We start from the raw sequence: 27332 nt of genomic DNA on the forward strand, positions 1-27332 counted from the left end.
CAGTCTTAGGTTGCAGGGACTGTGGGATACATGTCCAGTAATGAAAGCCATTGAGGATCCTCTGTGTTTTAATAAGGGTAGAGTACCACGTAAGGTGGGAATAATCTCCTTGAGGAATGATTGGGGTTGGTGCCCAAAGAATGTGCTGTTGGAGCGAGTGCTGAGGAGGACAAGTAAGAGTTCTCCAGGAGGCAGAGGGGTAGGTGCTTAAAATGTGTGCAAAGGGCAGAGCATGGCACCTGTAGTCCTCTCAGAGACTGAGGAAGCTGAGGCAGGAGGATTGCAAGTTCAAGTCCAGCCTCAGCAATTTCATGAGGCCCTAAGCAACTTAATGAGACCCTGTATCCAAAAATGAAAAGGACTGGGGATATGGCTTAGTGGTTGAGCAACCCTGGGTTCAGTACCAAAAAGAAAGAGAAAGAAAAGAAATGTTTTGCAACAGACTGGGGTTGGGGTTGTACCTCAGTAGTGGAGTGCTTGTCTAGACTGTGTGAGGCACTGGGTTCAGTTCTCAGTACTACATATAAATAAATAAAGTTCCATTGACAACTAAAGAAAGGATTTTTTTAAAAAGGAAATGTATGCAGAGTTATGGAAACATGGAATGTTTTGATTTATGCCCGTTATCTGCTTGAGTTACACTGTTCCCATTTTGCAGATGAGGAAAGGAGGGCCCAAGTAAATCAATTTGCTTAAGGTCATGCTAGTGAAAAGTGAGTTTTCTGACTATATTTTAGTGCTTTTTCATTAAGTGTAACGTGGTGAAATAAAACCTGCCTCTCTAACACTGTCCACAAACTAAAGAATGAAAAACAAGTTTACTAATAATAGTGAAATTGCTAAAGAGAAATTTATACGTTGTGCTTTTTTTATACATGTGGTGATTTGTTTTTTCAGGATTAGGTATTATTTCTTGTCTAAAAGCATGTTGACTATAATTTTACAATTCAGTGGAAAATTCAAATAAGGCCCAGTTTGTGGACTATACCATTTCTAACCATGTCTTTTCTCAAAGTGAGTTTAATCCAAAGTTATGAGGAGTAGAGGGAAATGTGTTTGAGATTAGAGCTGTGTAAGCTCATGCATGGATTTATTTTTTCAACTTAACTTCTTTTTGATACAGTACCTCAGCCAGACCCTAACCAGCCCAAGCCTGAGGGGCGGCAGATGACACCTGTGAAGGGAGAACCCTTAGGAGTCATCTGTAACTGGCCACCCGCACTGGAATCTGCTCTGCAGCGGTGGGGCTCCACCCAAGCCAAGTGTCCCTGTCTGACTGCACTAGATGTGACAGGGAAACCAGTTTACACACTTACCTATGGTGAGTTTACCACAGTGCTAATCCTTCTTTTCTAAGAGTTCCTCAGAATATCATGGGTAGTATTTTTATCTTGATGTTTAGTGACTGCTGGTCATTATGTTTTAAAGGATCTTGTCAATTATTTAATAGGATCCTAAGTTCTAAGTAAGCTATTTTGAAATATTTTCATTTGCTGAAGTGACATTTGCAAGCCAGCTAATGTTTGAAGACAACAAAAAAATAAGAGAGATTATAGGTATTCTGATATTTTAAAATTAAAAGGGATATTAGAAAAATGGTCAGTATTCATAATATATGGAGAAAACCAGGTAGTTTTTTCTAAAGACTAAAACTTACTACTTGTTTTAGATCTTTACTTTATCCTTCATTTTGCTTATAATAGGCACAAAATTCTATAACGAACAAAAAAATCAGTACTTCTAAATTTAATTTTGAATTCCATGTAAAGTTTTTGTTTACTTTTTAAAAATATATATATGCATATATTTTTAGTTGTAGATGGACATAACTTTATTTTTTAGTGTGGTGCTGAAGATTGAACCCAGTGCCTCATATGTGCTAGGCAAACCTTCTACCACTGAGCTACAACCTCCACCCGGTTTGTTTACTTTTTATAGTGCTGGGTGTTATATTCAGGGTTTCAGGCTTGCTGGGCAAGTGCCCTGCCACTGATATATATCCCCAACCTGTAAAGTTTTTTTTCTTCTTTTTCTCTTTTTGAAATAACTTCAAGAAAAATGGAGGCAGTCCTGGGTTGTGTGATTTTATACTAGTTTATTCAAACAGATTCCTTTTCCCCTTTCCACACGCATTGCCATAGACCTGGACTGAAAATAGTTTTTGAGGAAAAATAAGTGTTTCTTAAAGAATTTTCAGGTTCAACTAGTTTAAACTATGGATGCCTCTCTGAAAAAGTTGGATATAAAAATAACATCTATTTAAAATGACATCATTTCTTTTTCATGTTTCTCATGATTTAAAGAAAGAATTTCTAAGGCTGGTTTGAGGGGAGGGAATGTAGGAAATTGGAAAGAAAGGAATTTTTTTCTTTATTTTGCCAAAATAGTTTTAACATTCACCTCAGAAGTCATATACTAATTTCATTCATGCAATGCTAAAAAAAAAAAAAATCATTTAGCTTGCCAGATCCTTACCTTTTTATTTAACATCCATGAATATATCCACATTTCACATAATCAATTTCCATTTTATTTTGTGTTTGTACTGAGTTACAGTAGCATGAAATGTTGAATCATAGGAGTCTTTATCTCCTTTTTTTTTTTTTTTTTTGGCACCAGGGATTGAACCCAGGGACAATTAACCACTGAGTCACATCCCCAGCCATTTCTGTATTTTGAGACAGGTCTCACTAAGTTGCTTAGGGCCTCAGTAAGTTGCTAACGCTGACTTTGAATTTGTGATCCCCTGCCTCAGTCTCCCATGCCACTGGGATTACAGGTGTGCACCACTGCACCTGGCTGAGTCTTACCTTTGCTTTCCTGTTACCTCATTTATCTGATAGCACCTGTATGAGTGATTCTTCAGAAGCTTAGGACAGAACTGGTATGTTTTTCAGTTCTGCAAAGCAAAAAATTGTTTCCCTCCCTGAAAATGTGATCATCTCACATCAAATTATTCCTAAAGATACTCATATTACTTCAGAAAAGAAGTAATAGGAATATTCATGTGGTTTCATAACGATACTTTTAAGATTACATGTTAATGAAAATACTTTAAACTGTCTTCTGCTGTTTTTTGTTGTTAGTTTTGCTACTGTTGTTGTAAGGCCTCCTACCTCCTAAAAATTAAGGTGACATTATTTTTATTTCAAGACAGGAATAGTTCTTATAAACTAGAACAAATATAAAGCTTTGGGGGTACTTATTTTGTTTTGAGTGAGGGGTGATACTTTCAGAATTCATCAATTGGAAGTAGCCATTGTCTTAGTCACCTTGGTTAACTGAATGCTCTCTTGCTGAGATAGGCTTGTGTTTTTTTCTATGTGACTCTTCTTTTTCCAGGAAAGTTGTGGAGCAGAAGTTTGAAGTTGGCCTACACACTGCTTAATAAACTGGGTACCAAAAATGAACCTGTGTTAAAACCTGGAGACAGGGTAATTGATTTTTTGGTTTTAGAAAAGTTGTGTTTATTGTTTTCTAATATGCCCTTTCTGGGGACTTTTGGTTTTATTTGTTTTTTGTGATACTGGGGTTGAACCCAGGACCTTGAACATGCTCAGCCACTCAGTTACACCTCCAGCCTGTACCTTCTGGAGTTTTAATGTACAAGAGGAAAATTTATGTAACTCTTATTCTTAGAAAACAAAAATTATTTAGTTCTAACCCAAGTTAGCCCAATGCCAGGTAGTGGTTCTTGCATTCAGAAATTGAGTACAGTTCACATGTCCCTTTCTGAGGCTGCTGTTTATAAACCTTTGACATGTCAGTAAAGATGAAACCTAAGTTTTTCTGGAAATAATAATTTGTTTCATTCTTTTTTTGTACTGGGTGTTGAACTCAAGGGCACTTTACCACTGAACCACATTCTCACCCCTTTTTAATTTTGAGATAAGGTCTTGCTAAGTTGCTAACACTACTGACCTTGAACTTGTGATCCTCCTGCCTCAGCCAAGTTGCCAAATGATAGGTGTGGGCCACTGCACCAGACTTAATATACTTTTCAATATAGAGAGATCCACTACATTTATTTTATTGCTTTAGTCCTATACTAAAATAAATTGCCTTGGGTTACCTAAGTAATTAGTATTTAAGGCAAGTTGCTTACTGCTAAATCACCAATAAAATTAACTGAAAAATTATGATAATGATGATGAATTACATTTTTTATTTACCAAAATGTGTAGTATAATCATGGGAATGATGATGATCTTTTTTTGTTTTTCTCAGTAACTTTTAGTTTCCTTAAGAGCAGTACCTTATAGTTTGATTTATTGTGTTGATAAATGTTATTTGCCTTAGAGAATGATATTGAAAGAAGTACTGTGTTTGTATTCCTCTATTATCAAATGTCTTTTTGCATTTTAGGTAGCCCTGGTTTACCCCAACAATGATCCAGTCATGTTTATGGTAGCTTTTTATGGATGTCTCCTGGCAGAAGTGATTCCAGTTCCAATAGAGGTACCTCTTACCAGAAAGGTAACATTGCTAAATTAAGAGAAATGTAGCCCAGTATAACATGACAGGCATTGGATTCTTCTTGCATCAGTTGACACAGTCACATTATTGAAAGCAACTGACTATTTTCTGAAATACTTAGCTTCTCTTTCTGAAAACATGAAAGTTGTAGAAAATTTATGTAATATTTTCAAGTGTCCTACAAAGAAGAACTAAGATAGTTTTTCCCCCCCTTTTGATGGTACTAGAGATTTAACCCAGGAGCGTTCTACTACTGAGCTACACCCCCAGTACTTTTTCATTTTTATTTTGAGACAATCTTGCTAAGTTGACCAGACCGACCTCAAACTTGTAGTCCTACTGCCTTGGCCTTTCAAGTAGTTAGAATTACAGGTATGCAGTACTATGCCCAGCTAAGATAGAATTGTTATAGTAATTGTATATCATTTAAAAAATCAGGGAGACAGGGGATGCAGTTGTGGCTCAGTAGTAGAGTGCTTGATAGCACTTATGAAGCACTGGGTTCGATCCTCAGCATCACATACATAAATAATATAAAGATATATATATATATATATATATATTTTTTTTTTTTTTTTTAAAGGGCTGGAGATGTAGTTCAGTGGTTGATTGCCCCTTGGCTCACTCCCTGGTACCAAAAAAATAAAAAAATAAAAAAATAAAAAATCAGGGAGACTAGTTTTTTTTGGTTTGTTTGTTTTTTATTTTGTACCAGGGATTGAACCCAGGGGCACTCAACCACTGAGCCACATCTCCAGCCCTTTTTCTTTTTTATTTTGAGTCAGGGTCTCACTGAGTTGGTTAGGGCCTCGCTAAATTGCTGAGACTGACCTTGAACTTGTGGTCCTCCTACCTCAGCCTCTCAAGTTACTGGGATTACAAGTGTGTGCCAAAAGGGAGGGTGATGCAGTGGTGGCATGGTCTTACTCTGGATTATAGCATTTTACTTTGACAGTAGTACATCAGTCCTGTTAAATGGAAGACTACCTGACAAGTTTCCCTGTTTTACTAAATGATTTCTACATAAACTGTGTTCCCTGATTTTTTCTTGCAATTTATTACTGAGAGTTGTCAGAGATGAAAATAGTGGATAATGTGGATTTATAAGAAAAATTATTCTTTGAAAGAAATAAAAAAGAATTGGTAAACATTCATGAAGTTCTACTTGATGATATGTAGTATCCTTCCATTGGTCAGAAAATTATAGGGTTCTTCAGTTATTAAGTTGGCAATATTTATGTGGTTTCATAATGATACTCTTCAGATGACATGTTAATGACAATTCTTTAAACTATATTCTGCTATTTTTTGTTGTTTTGCTACTGTTGTCATAAAGCTTATGCCTGCCTCCTTTAAACAAGAATAATAAAAGGAATATATAGATTTGGTATAATTTCACCTTGACCACTGGTATATATTTACATTTTTTTTTTTCTGACATGAATTGCCTTGCTCTTAAATGTGGAGTAGGCTAGGGGATGACAACTGTGTTAGCATTTATTTCATTTGCCTAAAATAATATCATTGATGACCCTTGAATAGAATGGTCACATTTAGCTTGTGGAATTCATTATTAGCAATGTCACGTTAATAAAATATTTCGTTTGTACTGCTGTAGAAATTATTTGGAAGAACATATTGTCAGTGGATTTTAACATTTGCCAGATACCTGTGGGGCTTCCATGCTATCATACAAGTGCCAGAGCATTATGAAGTGCTAGATTTGGGGCATGGGTGTGCTCACATTCACTCCCCTACTGTGCTCATTATCTTTCCTCCACAGGATGCCGGAGGTCAGCAGATTGGCTTCTTGCTAGGAAGCTGTGGTATTGCCTTAGCTCTAACCAGTGAAGTTTGTCTAAAGGGCCTGCCAAAAACACAGAATGGAGAAATTGTGCAGTTTAAAGGCGAGTAATACACCCAGATGATTAGTTGAAAGTTAAAACTGAATGCTTTAATTAATGTTTTAACTTAGTAACAGCTAAGTACTTTACATATATTTTCTTAATTCTCACAATCTTATTAAGTAGGTACCATTATTATCCCCATTTTCAGGTAAAGAAACTGAGAAACAGATTAAGTAATGTATCCAAAGTTACAACTAATAAATAACAGAACAGCAGTTTGAACCCTAATCTGATTCCATACTCTTAACCTTTATGCTTCTGGTTGAAAAAAGTTACCACTCTGTACATTAAAGCTAAATGTAGAGACAGACGATAAACAACTAACCTCAGTGGACTTCCACTGCCAAATGGAGCTCCCTATTGTTGAGGTAATGCCAAGTCTTGGAATTAGCATATGGAACTGTTGTATTAAGTATTTTATTGATTATAAAAATTGTCTTAATTTGGTCTCTTGATATTTAAAATGACCAATTCAGTGCAATCTCCTCCCATGATGGCTTAGGCAATTTAATTTATTCTATGGGTTTGATTTAGGTTGGCCTCGGCTCAAGTGGGTTGTAACAGACTCCAAGTACCTTTCAAAGCCACCTAAAGACTGGCAGCCCCACATCTCTCCTGCTGGTACAGAACCAGCATACATTGAGGTAAGTTCTGAGACTATACACATGCTCTCTAACTTTCCTTTGGCCTGAGTTGCAGGAATTTTATTTGTTTGTTTCTTTCTTTTTATTGTGCTAGTGATTAGTTGCATTTTTCATTGTAAAAGATCCTCTTCTGGGACTGTAATGGGGGCAGCGGTGCATACTTACACTTGCAGCAGCTTAGGAGGCTGAGGCAGGAGGATAGAAATTCAAAGCCAGCCTCAGCAATTTAGCAGGGCCCTAAGCAACTTAGTGAGACCCTATCTCAAAAAAAAAAAAAAAATACAAAGGGCTGGGACTGGGGCTCAGTAGTCATGTCTCTTGGTTAAATCCATGGCACCCAAAAAAAAAAAAAAAAAAAAAAAAAAAAAAAGATTCTCTTGCTTTGTGAGATTTCTTTCTTGGCTTGTAAATGCCTTGCAGTGGATCTTCTGTTCTTAAATATTTTTATCATAAATATTCATTTAAAAAAAAGACAGCAGGGCTGGGGAGATAGCTCAGCTGGTAGAGTGCTTGCCTCGCAAGCACAAGGCCCTGAGTTCGATCCCCAGTACTGCAAAAAAAAAAAAAAAAAAAGACAGCAAAGAAATTGATTCTTTATGTAAGAAAGTTATATAAAAACTTGAGAGAAGTACAAAGGTTTGAGAAATAATTTATTAGCCGAGGAATGTATTTGCTGATCTTACAGGTGAGTCAGGAACAAGGTTATAAGAGAAATGAGAAGGGAAAATGTCTGTGCTTGAAAAGAACAAGTTTAACAGATGGAAAATAAAGAGCAAGAAGAAACAGAGAGATGGAGAGTTTGGTATTGAAGGTTAGTGTAGGAACTTGATTGAATGACAAAATGATCTAGTTGTGGGATCAAGTCTTGCTGTATACCAGGTACCAGACTGAATGCTTTAAATGTATTATTTCGTTGGGTCTGAACTTTTATTATAAAACATGCTTTATAGATGAAGAGACTGAGACTTATAAATCTTGAGTAGCTGACAAAATGTTATCTGACCTAAAAATCGCAGACTGGGACTCAAATTGGTCTAATTCTGAAGCTATACCTTTCATTTCCCTGCATCCCATTCTGCTTGAGACATATTCTGACCAACTGTCTGCTAAATTAATGAATAAGCAAATCAGTAATTATTTTCTTTCAATCCCCTGTACCAAAAATAAAAACAAATTTAGTGTTCAACTCTTAATCTATATCATATCCTAATGCTGACATGGCTTATTGTTCCATTCTCCTTTAAACTCTAATCACAGGCTTCCTGGACTGTTCCTTCTCAGTTCTTCAACCTCACAGACCATCCCTTTTCAATCTTCTTCGTTGGTTCCTCCTAAAAAGTTGAAACCCCTACTTAGATCTCTGACCTCATGTGGAACTACTATACCCCATATTTCTAGGCTCCCGGTTTTTTTTGTTTGTTTGTTTGTTTTTTTTTTTTTTTTTGTGCTGGGGATCAAACCCAGGGCCTTGTGCTTGCAAGGCAAGCACTCTACCAACTGAGCTATTTCCCCAGCCCTAGGCTCCCACTCTTGTGAATTAACTTGCAATTCTTACTTGAGACCCTCTTATTACCTACAGGACTCTACTGAGTTTAAAGTAGTGTGGATAAAAGGGATCTACTGAAGGGTTGTCAGCAGGAGAGTAATAATGAGTTCGTTATAAGATATATCTAGATTGGTTGGGTTATGAAAAAAAAAACCAGCTTTTTACAGTTATCTAGATAAGCCCAAGGTTGTGTTAGTGGAAACAAAGGGAAGTAGATGGAGTTGCAAGACAGGAAGTAGAACAGGCAAGACATACTGGAGAGGGATAAGGCAAGAAAGACTCTGGTTTCTGACTTAGGTACCTGGGTTGATGGTGGCATCCTTCACAAGATAGGAAATACATTAGGAGAAGTTTTCATGGATGGAAGTGGAAAAATGAATGCAGTATTTGGTATATGGAGTTTCACAGGACTAGAGATCCTCTAGGGGAACGCTTGACACTTAGTCTGGATCTCTAAAAAGAGGCTTGAGTGGAGATAGAGAATGAGGAGTCATCAGGAATGCAGTGCCCTGATGGAATAGGGTGCAAAGAAGGAGGAGAGTTGGACTCTGAGGGAGCACCAACATTTAAGGGCTTATCAGAGTCTGTGAGGAAGAAACAGGAAACTAGAAAAGAGGAAAGATGACCAAAGCTAAGGAAGGAGACTGTAAAAAAAGAGTAGTCAAATCTACAGGAAATTTTGGTTAAAGTATAAAAAAAGACAAAAGTCCTTGCCCTCCCCCTTTTTCTCTCTCCCTCTCCCTCTCCCTCCCTCTCTCCCTCTCCCTCTCCCTCTCCCTCTCCCTCTCCCTCTCCCTCTCCCTCCCTCTTTCCCTCTCCCTCCCTCTCTCCCTCTCTCCCTCCCTCCCTTCTGTACTGAGAATTAAACCCAGAGGTATTCTGTCACTGAGCTACATCCCCAGTCTCCCAGACCTTTTTATTTCTTATTTTTCAGACAGGATCTCACTCAGTGCCAAGGTTGCTGTTGAACTTGCAATCCTCTTGCCTTTGCATCCCGAGTGACTGGGATTACAGGCATGTTGCCACCATGCCTGACTGCAAAATGTCCTTTCAATTTAACAATAAAGCTGATAGCTGGGTACAGTGGGGCACACCTATAATCCCAGCGACTCAGGAGGCTGTTGCAGGAAAATTGCAAGTAGGCTAGCCTGAGCAACTTAGCAAGGTCATAAGCAAATTAGTGAGACCCTGTCTTAAAATAAAAACTCAAAAGGGATGGGGATGTGACTCACTGCTAAATGCCCCTGTGTTCAGTCCCTGGTACCTAAAGAAAAATAAAAACTGATGAACTTGGAAAAAAAGTGACTTGAAGGGAGCATTAAGAATAAAAGCAAATTACAATGAAATGATTTGTAGGAATGAATAGACCATTCATTTCTAGATGTTCCCATACAAAACTGGGTGCTTCCAGTGGATAGAAACCACACACCTTTAACTCTGCAGTGTTGTGCTTGACATGTATAGTTGGTACTCCACATTGGTGAGTTCTGCTTGAGGATTCAACCTACCATGGTTGAAATTATTCAGGAAAAGATCATATCTGAACATGTATATGTATAGACTTTTATATGTTCATTTGTTTATTTTTAGTGGTGAGAATTTAACCCAGGGATATACTATCATTAAATTACATACCCAGCTCTTTTTATTTTTTTATCTCGAGACAGAGTATCACTAAGTTGTTGAGGCTGGCCTCAAACTTGGGATTCCCCTGACTCAAACTTTTTTCTTATTATTCTTCCTTACTTAATACAGTATAACAACTGTTTACCAGTTAGCTTGTATTAGATATAAGTAATCTAGAGATGATATAAAGTCTACAGTAGAAGAGCCAGGTTATGTGCAAATACTTTATCATTTTATATGTAAGAAACTGTATCTTCAGTTTCTGGTATGTGAGTGGAGTCTTAGAACTAATCCCACATGGATACCGAAGGACAACTGTATTTGGTATTGTGCTTCAGCTCAATTTAATTCTTTTGACTTTTTTAGCAGCCACTTCACACTAATGACTAATTAAACTTTTAAGTCTTTTTCATGCATACATTTGTTGAGCTTTGTTATCCCCCAATCCTATCTCTATATGATTAGAGTTTGGGATCCAAGCACTTAGCCTTAATTATTTATATTCAGAAAGTTTAATTGAGCCCACTGTGATGGTTTAGTTGGGTTTGGGTTTTGGAATATACTTTTGTAATTTAAAATAACCCCTTTTATTGTGTTTATATTTTTGTTTTTGTTTCATTTTTCTAGTATAAAACAAGCAAAGAAGGGAGTGTAATGGGAGTTACAATGTCCCGGCTTGCAATGTTGTCTCACTGCCAAGCTCTGTCACAGGCCTGCAATTATTCTGAAGGTCAGACCTCGTCCTATGACTGTCCTCATTGTTAGCCTCAGATACATGTGACTGTGAGCCGAATGCTCAGTGATTGGATTCCTTTTAATGACCAAATTCTAAGGGAAATGTTCTAAGACACATTCTTGGTTTGCTTTTGTTTTCTTCAAAACACTTGCAAAAATTACTTGCAAATATGCTGTAACTTAAGGGAACTAAAATTCCAGGCAAACCATGATTTCTAGAGTACAGAAATAGAAAACCCTAATTAAAACCAACTGTTTATTAGCTGTGGGGGTCTCTGTATTCTCCATTTTCCTGAGTATAGAGAACCCTGTATATTCTGAGTCAAATTTGGCTAACTAAGCAGTACAGATTAAAATACAAGTAAGCTTCTGTAGTGTCAAACTCAATATGTTGATACATATTGTATAATAACAGTTTGCTTTAAAATGTTCTTTATAATATTAATTTTCTTGCTTTATTTTCCTTTTGAAAAATGCAGCAAATTAATATATGTTCATTTTAGAGCAGTGTTCTTATCTGATTAAAAAATATATGTAATTTGAGTAATCAAAGTGCCCCAAAATAGGAATTGATAAAATTATATATAATGCATTCATATAATGGATTATACCCCAAGGAAGTAAAACTTATGTTCCTAAATATTAAAGCTATGGAAAAATTGTTTCAGTATGTCTTTAAGTGCAAAAAAAAAAAAAAGGTAGAGAATAGAGAGCTATGGACACTGATTTGGTTATGTTGGATACGTATATGTAAATCTATCTACAAGTTTACATATATGTATATGGACATAGAGTGTGTGCATATGCACACACACACACGCTCATTTTTTATTTCTCTTGAGAGCATAATTTTTTACATATGTTTGTGGAAATTCCAAATTTCCCAAAATTAAGTGTATGTTCTTTATGCAATTAGGAAAAAAATATTCTGGAAGAAGTACCTAAGTGATTCAGAGTTTCTAGTGTCTGCTGTGACCCTATAACATCACCCTATTATCAGTCCTCCAGCCAGTTTATGGGGACCTTAAGCAGTCAAAAGACCCTGAGAGTTCTTAATCACTTTTCTAAAAGCACCAAATCAGTTGTTTAGTAGAGGCAAGTGATGTGATTTTGCTGCTTAACATTAAAGGTTGTTTCTTTGTGTTCTTTCCTTTTTTATTTTTAATTTTCTTCTGTTTTAGGAGAAACAGTAGTAAATGTTTTAGACTTTAAGAAGGATGCTGGGCTGTGGCATGGCATGTTTGCGGTAAGCTACTTAGAATTAAGGCCTTTAGTGTAAGTTATACTTAATATTAAAGCCATAGATCATCTCTGTGTTTCTTTGGTTTTTAAGCCCCCAAAAGATCAATAATATATTCTAGAGCACATCTAACCTTTCCATTAGATGAAATGTATTGAATGATTGCTATGCATAAGCTACATGCTCCACCTAAAGAAGAGAGTTATAAGGTAGATGGGGATACTTTCTACAATAGAGGAACAGGTGACGTGCTGTGTTAGAAAAAGAGGACTTCCTTCTGACCCTGGGCATTGAGGCAGTTGTTATGGAAGAAATAGCAGCTAAGTTGGATTTTGAAAGATAGGTAAATGTCACCCAAGTAGACATATAGGGGTCTTGAGGTAGAGAGAGGTGATATTTCATGTGGGAAAGCTACATTATATAACATGACATGTAGGAGAGAGAAAACATATGGGATCCTAGAGTTGAAAAGGAACTCAGGGAGCATTGTCCAACTTCCTTAGACACTGCAAAAGTCAGAGAGTCAAAAATTAAGCCTGAGGAAGAGGTCATCCAGTACCTCCTAAATTAGGAAAAACTTTATTCCTTAAGTATTCCTATTGCCTCATTCTTTTACTTTCTCATTTCCTTTTTTTTTTTTTTTTTTGGTACCTGGTATTAAACTCAGGGGCACTTGACCACTGAGCCACACCCCCAGCCCCGTTTTGCATTTTTATTTAGAAACAGGATCTTGCTGAGTTTCTTAGGGCCTCACTAAGTTGCTGAGGCTGGTTTTGAACTCACAATCTTCCTGTCTCAGCCTTCTGAGCCACTGTGATTACAGGCGAGCGCCACCATGCCTGGCTCCCTTTTCCTTTTTTTATCAGAAGTTAAAAAAAAAAAAAAAACTTGCAAGAAGTTGAGGGGAATTACCTCCCTGGGATACAAATGCAAATAGGTTCATAATGTGAAGAATTAGTTATAAACGTACTTTTTTCTAAAACCAGATTTTGTCACCTGAGCTAGAAACTTGAGGAAGGAAGGAAGCAAATGGTATCTTACAATGCTGTCTTGGTTTCTTTGGGCCACCTGGATGGTGAGCTTAGTGGCCAGTCTAAATACCAAAACTTGCTTACTCTGTCCAGCTGGGTCTCTGGGCACAGGGGATCCTGGATATGTTTGGTTTGAGTGGCAGGAGAGACACTGAACTGCATGACAGTCAACTTCCTTAGCTTTATCTAACCAGACACTGAACAGGCACCTGTGGGAAACGGAAAATTATTTTTTTTTTGCTTTGTAATACCCACCTCTTTGGGGAATGTGACAAGTATGAACATGGCAAAATCACTTGGTGGGTTGGGGGGAACCTTGGCTGTATCTCTAATATTTAAGAAACATCTGCCATGACTAGAAAGAATAGTGGTGCATGCCTGTAATCCCAGCAACTCGGGAGACTGAGGCAGGAGGATCACAAGTTTGAAGCCAGCCGTAGCAACTTAGCAAAGCCCTAAGCAACTTAGCGAGACCCTGTCTTAAAATAAAAAGGAAAAAGGGCTGGGGATGTGGTTCAGTGGTTAAGCACCCCTGTGTTCAATCCCCAGTAGGATCAAAACAAAAGAAAACAACTACTCTCTTATCCAGCCAGCAGTGCTACTTTTCTATCTTCTACCCTAGAGAAATACTTGTACTTGAGACCAGGGAAGTGATTACAGATATTTCCTTGAAACATTGTTTCTAATAGCAAAAATGTATTCTTAATAGGGAAATGCCTAGATTGCAATATAACCATACAATGGAGTACTACACAGCAGTTAACAAAGAATTGTGTAACACTGTTGCACTGATTTGTGTATATTTATCTCTGAAATGAGAAAGAAAGCAAGTTACAAGTAGAGGTACTCTGAGATGCCTGTTATTTAAAATACTTGATAGATATTTCTTTGGGAACAAATTTATATATGTGTATACATGTATATAAATGCGTTGAAAAAGGACTGGAAGGATACATATTTACCAAATTCATAATTGTGATCATCTTTGGGGAAGAGAGGTGAGAAGCAGGTTAAAGATAGATATCAAAGGAAATTCAACCCTAACCAGAATATCTCAAAGATTGTATTTCAAAGAGCTTGTGTTTGAGTAATACTTCTGTAATTAAAATTGTTAACTGAATTGATGTATTTGGTATTGATTGCCTTTCATCTTTCTTTGCTTTTCAGAATGTAATGAATAAGATGCATACAATTAGTGTACCCTACTCTGTTATGAAGACCTGTCCTCTGTCTTGGGTCCAAAGAGTCCATGCCCACAAAGGTAGACACACACAACATCTAAGCTTTAATTATGTGACTGGTTGAATTAAAATTTCTGGACTATCGAGAGTTTTTGCATTGCCCCTGTAGAGACACATTTTGATGACTGAACAAATGTTAAAGCTCAGTTATTGTAGAATTACATATGTTGTCTCTTTCAGTGATATTCTTTCTTAAGAATTTAGATGTATTTGCACAAATTTGAGTCAAGAATTAGATATATTGTGTGCTGTGGTGTCCAGAATTTTCTTGGCTGTGATACTGTGACCTGTTTAGAGGTCACAGTGAGCAAATAATTATATATCCAGTCATTTGTCTAAATGTGGTGCTTTCCTCTTCTGAGTAGTTGGCACAGTCTCTTTGAAACCTTTATAATTTTCTTCAAGTAAGAATTTCGATCCCCAAAATACATTAAAGTGTTTATATTATAGTATATTAAACATATACCAAATTTAGTAAATGTATATGCTAACTTTGTTTAAACCCTTTGAATTTATAGCCAAAGTAGCTTTAGTAAAATGTCGAGATTTGCACTGGGCTATGATGGCACATCGGGACCAAAGGGATGTGAGCCTGAGTTCTCTCCGAATGTTAATTGTAACTGATGGAGCTAATCCTTGTGAGTATTTCTGGTGTGTGAGCATCAGAATATCCTTTCCTTTGGTGGGTTAGGTTTTTTGTTTCTTTTCTATGAGTTTTTTTTTTTTTCAACATCTGTATTGGAATATAAGTCACATACCATAAAACTTACTCCAAGTATACAATATAGTGTTTTTCTTACCTTCACGGAGTTATACAACCATCGCCGTGACCTACATTTAAAACTTTTTGGTACCAGTGATTGAATCCCGGGGCACTTAACCATTGAGGCACATCTCCAGCCCTTTTTTATTTTTTATTTTGAGAAAGGGTCTCACTAAATTTAGAGCCTCACTAGGTTGCTGAGGCTAGCCTCAAACTTGCGATCTTCCTGCCTCAGCCTCCCGAGTTGCTGGGATTACAGGTGTGAGCCACCATGCCTGGCTCCTTTTTTTATTTTTTGAGACAAGGTCTCACTGAGTTGCTTAGGGCCTCACTAAGTTGCCAGGACTGGTCTCGAACTTAACAAACCTCCAGCCTCAGCATCCCAAATTGCTGGGATTACACACATGTGCTACCACTGCCAGCAATGGATCGATCTATAAACCTTTCAAACTATTCCTTGCTCATTTGTATCCTCTTCCTATCATATGACTGTGGGTATTCCTTAGATAAAGGTTTGCCAAATTTGTTATAACCAAGTATGTGAACTTCATATAAATTCTCTTAAGCAGCAAAGGAATTTGCAAAAACTTGTAGAGATCTTACTATTATGCCCTACTTTTCCTTGTTAGCACAAAAATCCTGTTTCTCCACACTATAGAATCAGGTAAAACATTTGGCTCTTTGTAATAAGTGAATTTTTATCAGTAATTATATTGGTCATCCTGATTTAAAGTACACAGGATTGACCTTAATAAGAAAAAAGTCAGAGGATATCTCATAGAAGGTAGAACTAAGCCAAGACTTTATTTCATAGCTATCCTGTTAAATTCAGGAAGAGTTGCTAACTTAGGAACTGACTGCATGTTGCCTGCAGTGCTACTCTGATATTGATCACTTTGGTAGGCATACTCTTATTCCAGGTTATAACTTTAAGTAAGGTTAGTGACCTTTGATGGACTAGATGAGCACTAACTCATCATTGAAATCTTTAAACCACAGTACAGGTGCAGTGTGCATATTTGTGTGGAGTGAATGGTATATGATGCGAGTTCTCTTGAGAAACGAATATGTCAGCTTCCCACTCTTTACTAGTTTCATGCAGTAATTACAATTATGATTTCAGCTTTCATTTGACGTTTTCCACCTCATTAGGGTCTGTATCATCCTGTGATGCCTTTCTGAGTCTGTTCCAAAGCCATGGACTGAAACCTGAGGCCATCTGTCCATGTGCTACATCTGCTGAAGCCATGACCGTAGCAATCCGCAGGTACTATTCAGGATGTCAGATCCTCTTGATATGTGTTACAACTTGGGTGAAATGTGCAATTTTGACTCAGTGATGAAAGAGGGTACTGACTAATTTTCTGCTTCTTAAATCTGTAAGCAAAAAGTACCTTGGGTAAAATAGTTGGAAGCATCTCATTTATTTTTCCTGCTCTTGCCCACAGTATATCCACTGAACTGAGTTTAATTATACTCATTTCACATATGTGAATTAATTCTTTTTCTGTGTTGTTTTGCTCTTCTGAATCTTTAGTTAACATTTTAGACTAGAAATAGGATGTTCTTGATTATGGCATCAGTATGGAAAAATACATTTATAATCTACCCAAGATCAGTATATGCTTAATAACCAATTAAAACTTACTTTGATTTTTCCTCCTGTTTGAAGGTTGACTATGTTTTGGTATATGTTTTGGTTTATTTTTAGTAGAGATAAAAGGAATTTCTTTTGTTTTGTAGCCAGAGGAAATTTGTGTTCCTACATATTCATGGTTGTCTCCTGACAAACTTGATTTTTTACCCCCCAGGCCTGGAGTTCCAGGAGCTCCTTTGCCAGGAAGAGCCATTCTGTCAATGAATGGATTGAGCTATGGGGTAATACGGGTCAATACTGAAGATAAAAATTCAGCACTGACAGTCCAGGATGTGGGGCATGTAATGCCTGGTGGTAAGTTGTGAGGAGCACCACTTAGATTTTCATAAAGATATGTCATCAGAGATAGTAAGGCCTGATAAAACAGGAGGTCCAAAACCAGAAATCCTAAATTCAGAACTTAGACAATTCATTTCTCCAAGCGTGTTGAACAATAGTCAAGTAGCTAGAATTATGCTGACCATTCCACAGTATTATATTATTTATCAACTGTGAAGGCTTCCATTACACTTCTTCACATGGAAAGCTAAGGTCTGAGTAATATTAGAGTGCCTGGTTTTCACTATGATTGCCAAGCCTTTGGAACTGGCAAAAAGTGCTTACTGTTTCCATGACTATTTGAGTTTGACCTATCTAGTGGTACCACTTAATTCATTTAACTTATTTCTTTGAACTTTGCGGTTATTTTCCAATATGTCACCCTCTTTAAATTTCAGATAGTTTCAGTGTTTTTTTTTTTTTTTTTTTTTTAACCATATCTCATGGTATTCCTTTTGTTTTCTAAATGGTGCTGGGAACTGAACTCAGGGCCTCATGCACATTAGGCAAGTGTTCTACCACTGAACTATATCCCTGTCTCATTTGGTATTATTAATGCCGCTTAGTCAATGTGAAACTCCTGGGCCCACAGGATAAAAGTCATTATTTTGCAAAGGATAAAAGTCATTATTTTGCAAAGGTTTTCCAGAGTCTGTCTCTTACCTGTATTTTTTGTGCAATAGGGATGATGTGCATTGTGAAACCAGATGGACCTCCCCAGCTCTGCAAAACAGATGAAATTGGAGAAATCTGTGTTAGCTCCCGAACTGGAGGCATGATGTACTTTGGCCTTGCTGGTGTGACCAAAAATACATTTGAGGTACGTGATATTAACATCTCATCCAGAAAATGTTTGATGAGGTCACATTTTACTGGGACAGATCCTCTAGCTAATGGGACATAGGAGAACATAGTGGTTGAGAGTATGTATTCTGGCACTAGATGCCTACCGACAAATCCTGGCTCCAACACTTTCTGGTTGACCTTGCATGAGTCATTTAGCTTCTTTTGTGTCCCAGTTTCTTTTTTTTAAAATGCGAGTGATAATAGTCCCTTCCTCACAGGGCTATTGTGATAACTAAGTAAGTTAATGTTTATAAAGTGCTTACATCAGCTCCTGACACATAGGAAGTGCTGTTGTGCATCTGTTAGATAAATAAAGGAAAAGAATTCTCACAAAAAGATTCATTCTGGTGAATTTCCTTTTATAAGCTCAAAAGTTTAATTTTGAGAGTACAGTGACAGTAACATATGCTATATTAGATCACTGATTAAAATTGAAGAACTGTTGGGTTGTGGAGATCAAATTGCTCATGTTTTTCAGTCTTACAGTTAGACTGGTATTTATTGAGCACCTTTCATGTGTCTGGCACTATTCGAGATGCTTGGGGTACATCTGGAAACAAAACAAAGCTCCTAGTAGAGCTCATATTCTAGTTGAGCTAGTACTTTCTAACTGAACAGCACATTGCTTTCATAGACTGTTTTGCCATGCAATGAGATGTTCACCTGATGGGTCTGGTAATCACAACAGTGGTAATTGTCTGTAATAGGATTAACCTGCCTTAGGGTACTTTTAGGGACCAGAGATCTCAAGCTGATGGACTGTGTTCTTTTCACACTAGATAGGACTTACATGAATGCTGCCCATTTTCAGTCCTTTGAACTTTTTTTCTATAATGTAGATTAGTGATTCTCAAGATGGCAGGACACGTATGAGAGTCAGTGTGCTTGAGAATCAGTTCATGCACTTATGTACCAAGAGATATCACTAATGGGAGAGTTTCGCCTGTGTGAAACATCTGTGTTATCTGTGCTGTGGTGCCTGAAAGGGCTGAGAACTCCTGGGCTGACTGTGATCTTAGTGTTTACACAGCCTAAAATGGTATATTGTCATTCATTCAAAATCTGTTACTATCATCATCAGTACTGTTTTGGGCCTGCCTGCAAAAGTTGTGCCCACTTAGTTCCCCTTGACAGGAGTGGGTAGTAGTGAACTATTCAAGTATGTTTACTGCCAATTTCTTGGTTTACTTTCATGGGTGACTTATTATTTCTCTGTAGTTTATTTATGCTTATTTTAAATCTCACTCTGTTTCTTTTTCTTTCATTTTTAAAAATTTGGTGATGCTAGGGATTGAACCTAGAGCTCCATACATGTTATGCATGTGTCCTGCCACTAAGCTACATCCCTCACCCCTTTTTCTCCTGTTTTTTAAGTGCTTGGAGAACATGCCCATTGCCTATAATTTTCTTCATTAAATTTTCCTTGCTAAAAACTAGATCCTTAAGCAATGTTTTAAAGTTCTAATAATACTTTATTACCTTTTCTACAGGATAGTTGCCTAACCAGAATTCTCAAGACTTAACATCAAAGTGTTAGGTCCAAAGTAATGAAGAAATTTTAAAACCTCCAGTATAAATATAATGACAGCAAAGTAGAATAAAGTCCTAATCAAAAAAGGGGGCAACTAATTTCTTGGCTTTATAAATTAAAATTTCCAATTTTTTTTACTAAAACCTCAGTTTTAAATTCTAAGAGTTTTCTAAAGTTATTAATATTTCACTAGAATAAAAGACCTAGTAATGATTAGTCAGAAAATAAAAATGTGTTTTAAAAGTAAAATATTGGGGAGAAAAAGTTTTATAATGTATCAGAACAAAGAATGAATTTTCCATCACTGCCCCGTGCTCACTGTTTGATTTGAGGCAAATGAAGCTCTGCACCTCACTTTCTCATCTGTAAAGTGGAAATAATAATCCTATTTTGTGGGGTTAACATACTGTAAAACAAGTAAATCTGTGTCTGGCACTCAACAAATATTAACTCGTGTAATTGTTCCCCATGTTTAAAAAGGTCTTAAAAATTAGAGGGAGGTTGGGGATATAGCTCAGTTGCGTTCAATCCCCAGCACCGCAAAAAAAAAAAAAAAAAAAAAAGCGGGAAGCCAGGTATAGTGGTACATACCTGTAATCCCAGTCAGTCAGGAGGATGGGGCAGGAGAATCACAGGTTAGAGGCTAGCCTGAACAACTTAGCAAAACCCTGTCTCAAAACAAAAAAATAATAAAAAAGAGCTGGGGATATGGCTTAAAGGTAGAGTACTACCACAAGGTTCAATCCCCAGTACTGGAGGTGTGTGTGTGGGGGGGAAAGATTTGTGTGAAAATACTACTCACAAAAGAAATCAAAATGGCTAACAAACAAAGGAAAAGAAATTTAACCATATTACTAATAAAGAAATGCAGTTAAAATAACAATGGGAGGCAGGCAAAATGGCTTGTGCCTGAATATAGTGAGACCTGTTTCAAAATAAAATGAAAAGTGTTGGGGATGTGACCCAGTGAGATTGTTTGATAATCGTTGCTTAAGGCCTTGGGTTCAATCCACAGTAACAGCAACAACAACAAAATGCATATCTCTTTGTGCCAGAATGGCAAAGTTTGAGAAAATGGATATTACATAGTATTTAGTAGGCTATTGGGAAAATAGACATTCCAATATGGTATTGGTGGTGCTAATTGATATAAATTTTGTAGGACAGTCTATAAAAATTGAAAAGACTTAGGCCTTTTGTAAAAATGCATAAAAATATATACAGTTGTATTCATTAAAGCATTGTTTATTATAGTAAAAAAATAGGATGACTCATCCACCCATAAAAAACTACATTGCATTCCAATAGTTAGGATTTTCTGAAAACTGACTCTAAGTTAGGCACTGTGCTTATATCTGCAGAATTTGTTTACATTCCTTAATATTTACTGTAAGCCTATAGAAGCATTGAGAACTCTATTTTCTGATTAAAAAACTGAGTTTCAGAAAAGATAAGAAATTTGCCCACAGTACACCTTTCTAGTAAATGACAAAAGACTCCAGAGATTATGCTGTCCTGTCCCCTCTGAAATGATATATTACAGAGCTATTTTACAAAGTGGGCTAGATCAGTTATTATCAACTTGGAAGGGTATCCAAGATAATATTGTATGAAAAAGCTTATGAAGGAAAAATGGTATAAGCCAGGCCCAGTGGCACATGCCTGTAATCCCAATGACTCAGGAGGCTAAAGCAGGAGGATCAAAAGTTCAAAACCAGCTTCAACAACTTAGTGAGACCCTAAGCAACTTAATGAAATCCTGTCTTAAAATAAAAAAGGCTGGGATGTAGATCAGTTTTAAAGTATCCCTGGGTTCAATCCCCAATCCCCACCACCAAAAATAAAGCTATATATAATATAAGCCCTTTTAAAAAAGAATATGTTGATATAACTTTTAAAAGTACCGAGAGATAAACAACAAACTGTGTTTATCACTTAAGGGAATGGGATTGGGCTGAGAATATAACTCTGTGGTAGAGCACTTACTTGCCTAGTATACACAAGGTCTTGGGTTTAATCTCTAGCACTGTGAAAAACTGGGAGATGGGATTACTGGATTTATTATGTAAGGTTAGTTTTTCAACAGGTATGTGTTAATGTTCTGAATTTTTTAAAATAAGACTTTTTAAAACTCAAATACATTTTCTAAGAAAGTGCAGTTTTAAAATTTCTTCCTTTTGTCTTTTAGGTGATTCCAGTGAATTCTGCAGGCTCTCCTGTTGGAGATGTACCATTTATCCGATCAGGATTGCTAGGATTTGTAGGGCCAGTAAGTAATGCTTTCATGTCGATTTTGATACATCTGATTCAAATATTTGGACATTAATTCACAGTACAGAACAAATTCCTTTTAGACCAAGGGTGTTACATTGCCACTTAGTCTCTACTTAGAGCAGCAACTTATCGAGGCCCTAAGCAACTCAGCAAGATCCTGTCTCAACATAAAAAAATTAAAAGGGCTGGGGATATAGCTCAGTGGTTAAGTGCCCCCAGGTTCTATCCTGGGTACAAAAAAAAGAATGTCAAAAAATTTGTTAGTGACTATTGTTTGTATTACTCAAGTTCATTTGACTCTCTCAGACTAAAATACTAAAAAAACTCACTGTACTTACTCATGCTTTCTTTCTTTGATTTGATTAACTTGTTGCAGTTAGTTAAAAGAGTGCTAGAAAAAGTTACCTTCAATAGCAGGGTGTGGGAGTGGACAGTGTGGCTGAGCAGTAGAGCATTTGCCTGGCACTCCTGAGGCCCTGGATTCAATTACAAAGTGTGTGTGAGTAGTAAAGGAAAACTGTAACATATAGTGTTAGAAACCATTTTCATATAAATTATCAGTACTACATTGAGTATAATAGTAAATTCTTTGAATGACAACTGTGTTATTCAGCAAATGGTGTTTATAAGATGCTAGGTTTATAGAGACAGTTAGGATATGAAAAACCTGTTCTCGAAGGGCTCATAGTGAGCTTCATGGACCCATAAGGACAACAGAGAGCCAGGTCACAAGGGGCCTTGCATGATGTAATGGGAAATTAGGATTTTATTTTGTAAGTAATTTTGTAAGTTCATTATCCTAGTGAAGCCATATCCTCCATTAATCTCTAATCATCTCCTACACTTTTCTTTCTTCTCTTAATGCTTTAAGTTATACGAGAAGATCTAATTTTATTTTATTTCTTCCATACCATTTATGGGTAGTGGGGGAGGAGAATGCATAAAGACTCTCCTAGAAATAGTAATATATACCTGCTGTCTTGAATTTCTTCACTCAACACCAAGAAATTCTCAAAGACTCAGCTCCTTTTAACTTGTTGCTCCACTAGTGAGGTCCAGGATGGAGCTCCAGCTATAACATCTGCATTCCAATAAACAAAGGAAACCCTGTAACCTTCCCCTCCTAAGGACAGTTCCCTAAATCTGCTGTGCAGCTCTTCTAATTTTATCTCATTGGTCTGCACTAGTCCCATGGCTATACCTTGCTACAAGAGGGGCTGAAATGCAATCTTCCTTTTTGTCAGCCATGCCCAGCTAAAAATTCTCTTAATGTGAAGAAATAGAGAGTGAGGTACTGACACTGACTGTTTCACTATTTACTTATCAGTACTTAAAGCTTTCAGACTGTGTAATAAATGGCTGGTTCTTCTACCATGTAGGATGGTCCAGTAGCTTCTTGAACCATAGAGGTTCTGTCTTACTGCTTAGTCCAGTCAGTGTAAGGTAGTACATTGTGCTTAGTAAGTCAACAAGTGACTTAATATGGGGAGATAACTGCTAGATGATTGAAGACATTTAGGAATTCTATAATGAATGAGAAAAGTTAATTTACTACAGATGGATCTGGGCAGAGCATTTGCACAGTGATGCTTGGGTACTCTGATAGTAATTTCCTGCTGCTTTGTTATCTTACTGGAAAAGAAAACCTCCTACAATGTTCCTTAGACTTTTATTAGCCTGTTTCTAATCATCTCAAATGGAGATAGCATTATCCTTATAAATATGAAACAATCATTCTCATATTAAAACTGTTTTAATCTCCTCCTAATTCCAGTAGTAAATGCATTTTTTTCTCCTCTGCATTCAATCCATGAATAGATACAGAAGATGAACTAATACATACTTGTGGCTGGGAAAACAAACTATACTTATGTGAAATCCTAGAATAAATTCCCTTCTAATATACTGCAAGATCCTATTGGCTATAAGCTGCCACTGATTTTCCCCCACTGACTTCAGAGATGTCAAAGGGTGAAAAACTTCATTTAAAATCCATGAAATGTGAACTGGGCATGGTGGTACACACCTGAAATCCCAGATATTTGGAAGACTGATGCAGGAGGATATCAAGTTCAAGGTCAACTTGTGTAACTTAGTGAGACCCTGCGCTGTAATAAAAAGAGCTGGGGATGTATCTCAGTGGTAGAGTGCTCCTGGGTTTCATCCCCAGTATTGCAAAAGAAAAAAAAATCCATAAAACATGGCATTGTTTTCTTTCATCTATAGCTGTATCTATATATATAGATATAGATCTCTATATATCTATATATAGATATCTGTGTATACATATATGTCTGCATATATCAGTGTCTATATGCATATCTATGTATGTGTATAGATATGCAGATTGAGTGTGTATATGTGTGTGTGTGTGTGTGTGTGTGTGTGTGTGTGTGTGTTGCTAAGGATCAGATTGAACCCAGGGCCACACACATTTTATGCAAGAGTGTCTCTCATATTTTTTATTTTATTTTATTTTTTAGTTGTGGATGGACCTTTATTTAATTAATTTTTGTATACGTGATGCTAAGAATTGAACTCAGTGCCTCACACATGCTAGGCGAGTGCTCTACCACTGAGCTACAACCCAGCCCATCTGATGTTTTTTAATGAGATTTATTTCAAAGCAGGAAGTAAAATATGTTTTATTACTTACATAATGGGAATCAAAGTAAATTATTGTTACTTTTCAGGGTAGCTTGGTGTTTGTGGTTGGAAAAATGGATGGATTACTAATGGTTAGTGGTCGAAGACATAATGCTGATGACATTGTTGCTACTGGATTAGCTGTTGAGTCAATAAAGACTGTTTATAGAGGAAGGTGAGTAGTATAGGTTTCAAATATTAGTGCTTGTAATGCAGTGATTTGAGTGGTTTTCTGTAGATTCTCTTTTTAAGTGATGGGGATTTTTTTAGTTAAATATAGCAGGAGCTTGACTTTGAATATATATCTCACAGCATCTGGTTTTTTGATATAATTGAAAGGAATAAGATATAACTGAATCCTGTATTTCAGATTTTAATTATTATTGTGTTGAATCCTATAAGAGATTTTAAAACATTTGAACTTCCTTCATTTCTTCAATATAGTAGTGCCATTCAAGTAAATGGAGATAAGATGCCACTCCATAGAAGTTTACATCTAATAATTATTTTTCTTACTTGTTTTAATTAAATTATTATACTGTTTAATGTGGAGATTGACATAGCACATAACTGCTAATAGTTTCAAATCCTTTGGACAGAGTTAGGTATCTTTGCTTATTAATGCAAGTCAACATATTTGCTACATGTTTGTAATGTTTTATTTAGCAATTTATAATAATTAGCACATATCTTCAAAGCAATCTTGGTATCCCTTGAGTTTTTAAAGAAATAAGACAGATTAGTGAAACCAAAAAGAAAAGCTGATTCCTAAAACGTGTGGGGGTTTTGATAATGGTATAGCTTCTTATGAGATACGAATTCAACAGGGTACTAGACCTTCTGTAGTTACATTCCCAGCACTCAATACAGTGCCTAGCACATGGTAGATGTTAAATAAATAGGTGTGGATGGAAGAAAGGGAGCCAGGCAGGTGAACCACCATAATCAACTCCCAGGTGGCTTCCCTTTCTTTCGTGCATTCATTCGACAAATATTCATTGGATGCCAGCCATGTACTACTGTTTTAGATGCTTCAACTGTGATGATGAACAAAATAGACTAAGTTCCTGCCTTGTGTCTCTGCTCTCACATTCTCATTGTGGGAAACAGTAACCAAGTAAACAGGGAAATAGATAACATGTGAGAAGGTGGTAAATGTCGTGGAGAAAAAACACTTGGGTGGGGGTCTTTCTAGTTTACATGAGGTGGTCTGGGAATGCCTCACTAGTAAGGGGACATTTGAGCGGAGACCTCATTCAGAACCAAATCCATCCTCCCTCCTTCAGCCTCCCAGGCCTCCATGATCTGCCCTTGCCTGTGTCTGACTCTCCTCCTGCTCTCTGCTTCACCACTTTGCTCCAGGCACACTGGCCTTCTTGCTGTTCCTCAAACCTGCCAAGTTCGTCCCTACCTCAGAACTTTTTCGCTTTCCGTTCCTTCTGCCCGGAATCCTCTTCCTCCAGATCTTCGTGTGGCTCGCGTCCTCACCTCATTCAGGTCTCTGCTCCAGTGTCCACTCCCCAGGGAGGCGCTTCCCAACCACCTGCATATCACTCCACCGGGGCCCTGCCCCAGCGTGCTTCCTAGTGCACATCGCAACATGGCATTATTATATATTTGTTGGTTTGTTCTGTGTCTAACACGTACACTCCATGAAGACAGGATCTGTGTCTTATTTACCACTATGTCTCTACCATTCATGACAGTGGTGCTTAATACTTGTTTTTGAATGAATTTGTCCTCATCATGGTGGTAATGATTGCACATTGTCTTTTCTGAACTACTTTTTTCTGGGTGGTGTGGGGGGATGTCTCCACTCTGTAATTCCAGTTAAACAAAGCAAGTAGGACTGGTTGTAAAGGGAGTCTGATGTGTTTGATCTGTCTCTCTTAGAATTGCTGTGTTTTCTGTGTCTGTATTTTATGATGAGCGCATTGTGGTAGTTGCGGAACAAAGACCTGATGCCTCTGAAGAAGACAGCTTCCAGTGGATGAGCCGGGTGCTGCAGGTGAGCACACAAGCTTTGACTGGTATGAGGTGGCTGCCACCACTGCTTTAGCACTTGCTGTGATGAACCAGATTTGCCACCTTAGATTTTCTTGCCAATCACTGCTCAGATATTCTGGGTACTGTTACCAGAATCAGGTAATTAATGCCATTTCCCCTTATGGACCACATTATACTTTTCTACTCACGTTGCCAAGAACAATTGAACTGACTTGTCGGAGCACATTCTTCCATGCCTGAGTGTTTACCATGTATGAAAGTTTTAACTGTCCATTTGTGAATACATCCACACAATAATTAATTCACTTGTCAGCAGTTGTTCATAGTCTTGCTACATGCCGTAAGTGGCATCTCAGTGTGAGGGTTCCAAGAAAATGTAGGATGTTACTCTTATTTTTATGGAGTTAGAAGAGATGCTAATTGAGATAAACCATGAGGGAAGGAGGATGGTGTAGGGCTCAGTATAAGGGAGATGTTTTTAGTGGGGAGCAGGCTAGAAGGGTCAAAAAAAACCCTCTATACTTCATTTAGAATCACAAATTTGAATCTCCTTACCAAATATGTGCCCTTAGGCAAGTGACTGAACCTCCTAACATGTAAAGTAGGGATAAAATGTCTGCTTTATAGAACTATTGAAAGGAGTTAAATGAGATCATTGAAGTATAAAATACCTGTATTCAGTAAATGATGGTGATTCTTATTAGAATCAAAAATAATGACCATAAGCATTATCTTCAATAAGAACATTGGAGAAGTCCACTGTATCTTAATTAAGATTTCCTTTTTTTTAATTTTATTATTCTTTTTGGTACCAGGGATTGAACCAGGGGTGTTTAACCACTGA

The 27332-nt window shown here is 37.1% G+C and overlaps 1 protein-coding gene across 5 annotated transcripts in view; it reads left to right on the forward strand.

Annotated features, from left to right (window-relative positions):
* The window catches only part of DIP2B (disco interacting protein 2 homolog B), a 257892-nt gene that overhangs the window by 193348 nt on the left and 37212 nt on the right, over positions 1–27332 (forward strand). For 4 of the 5 annotated variants that reach the window (XM_079139772.1, XM_079139773.1, XM_079139775.1 and 1 more), the window contains 15 exons: positions 1124–1321; positions 3343–3434; positions 4366–4476; positions 6260–6383; positions 6918–7027; positions 10827–10929; positions 12116–12180; positions 14373–14466; positions 14965–15084; positions 16362–16476; positions 17021–17160; positions 17868–18004; positions 21750–21830; positions 24529–24656; positions 26375–26489. In XM_079139772.1, the coding sequence (XP_078995898.1) occupies positions 1124–1321; positions 3343–3434; positions 4366–4476; positions 6260–6383; positions 6918–7027; positions 10827–10929; positions 12116–12180; positions 14373–14466; positions 14965–15084; positions 16362–16476; positions 17021–17160; positions 17868–18004; positions 21750–21830; positions 24529–24656; positions 26375–26489 (1733 nt within the window). The remainder of the gene's footprint in view (positions 1–1123; positions 1322–3342; positions 3435–4365; positions 4477–6259; positions 6384–6917; positions 7028–10826; positions 10930–12115; positions 12181–14372; positions 14467–14964; positions 15085–16361; positions 16477–17020; positions 17161–17867; positions 18005–21749; positions 21831–24528; positions 24657–26374; positions 26490–27332) is intronic. The other variant, XM_079139774.1, reaches the window with a different exon arrangement.

The sequence above is a fragment of the Sciurus vulgaris genome, assembly GCF_902686455.1.
Source record: "Sciurus vulgaris genome assembly, chromosome: 5".
NCBI lineage: Eukaryota > Metazoa > Chordata > Mammalia > Rodentia > Sciuridae > Sciurus > Sciurus vulgaris.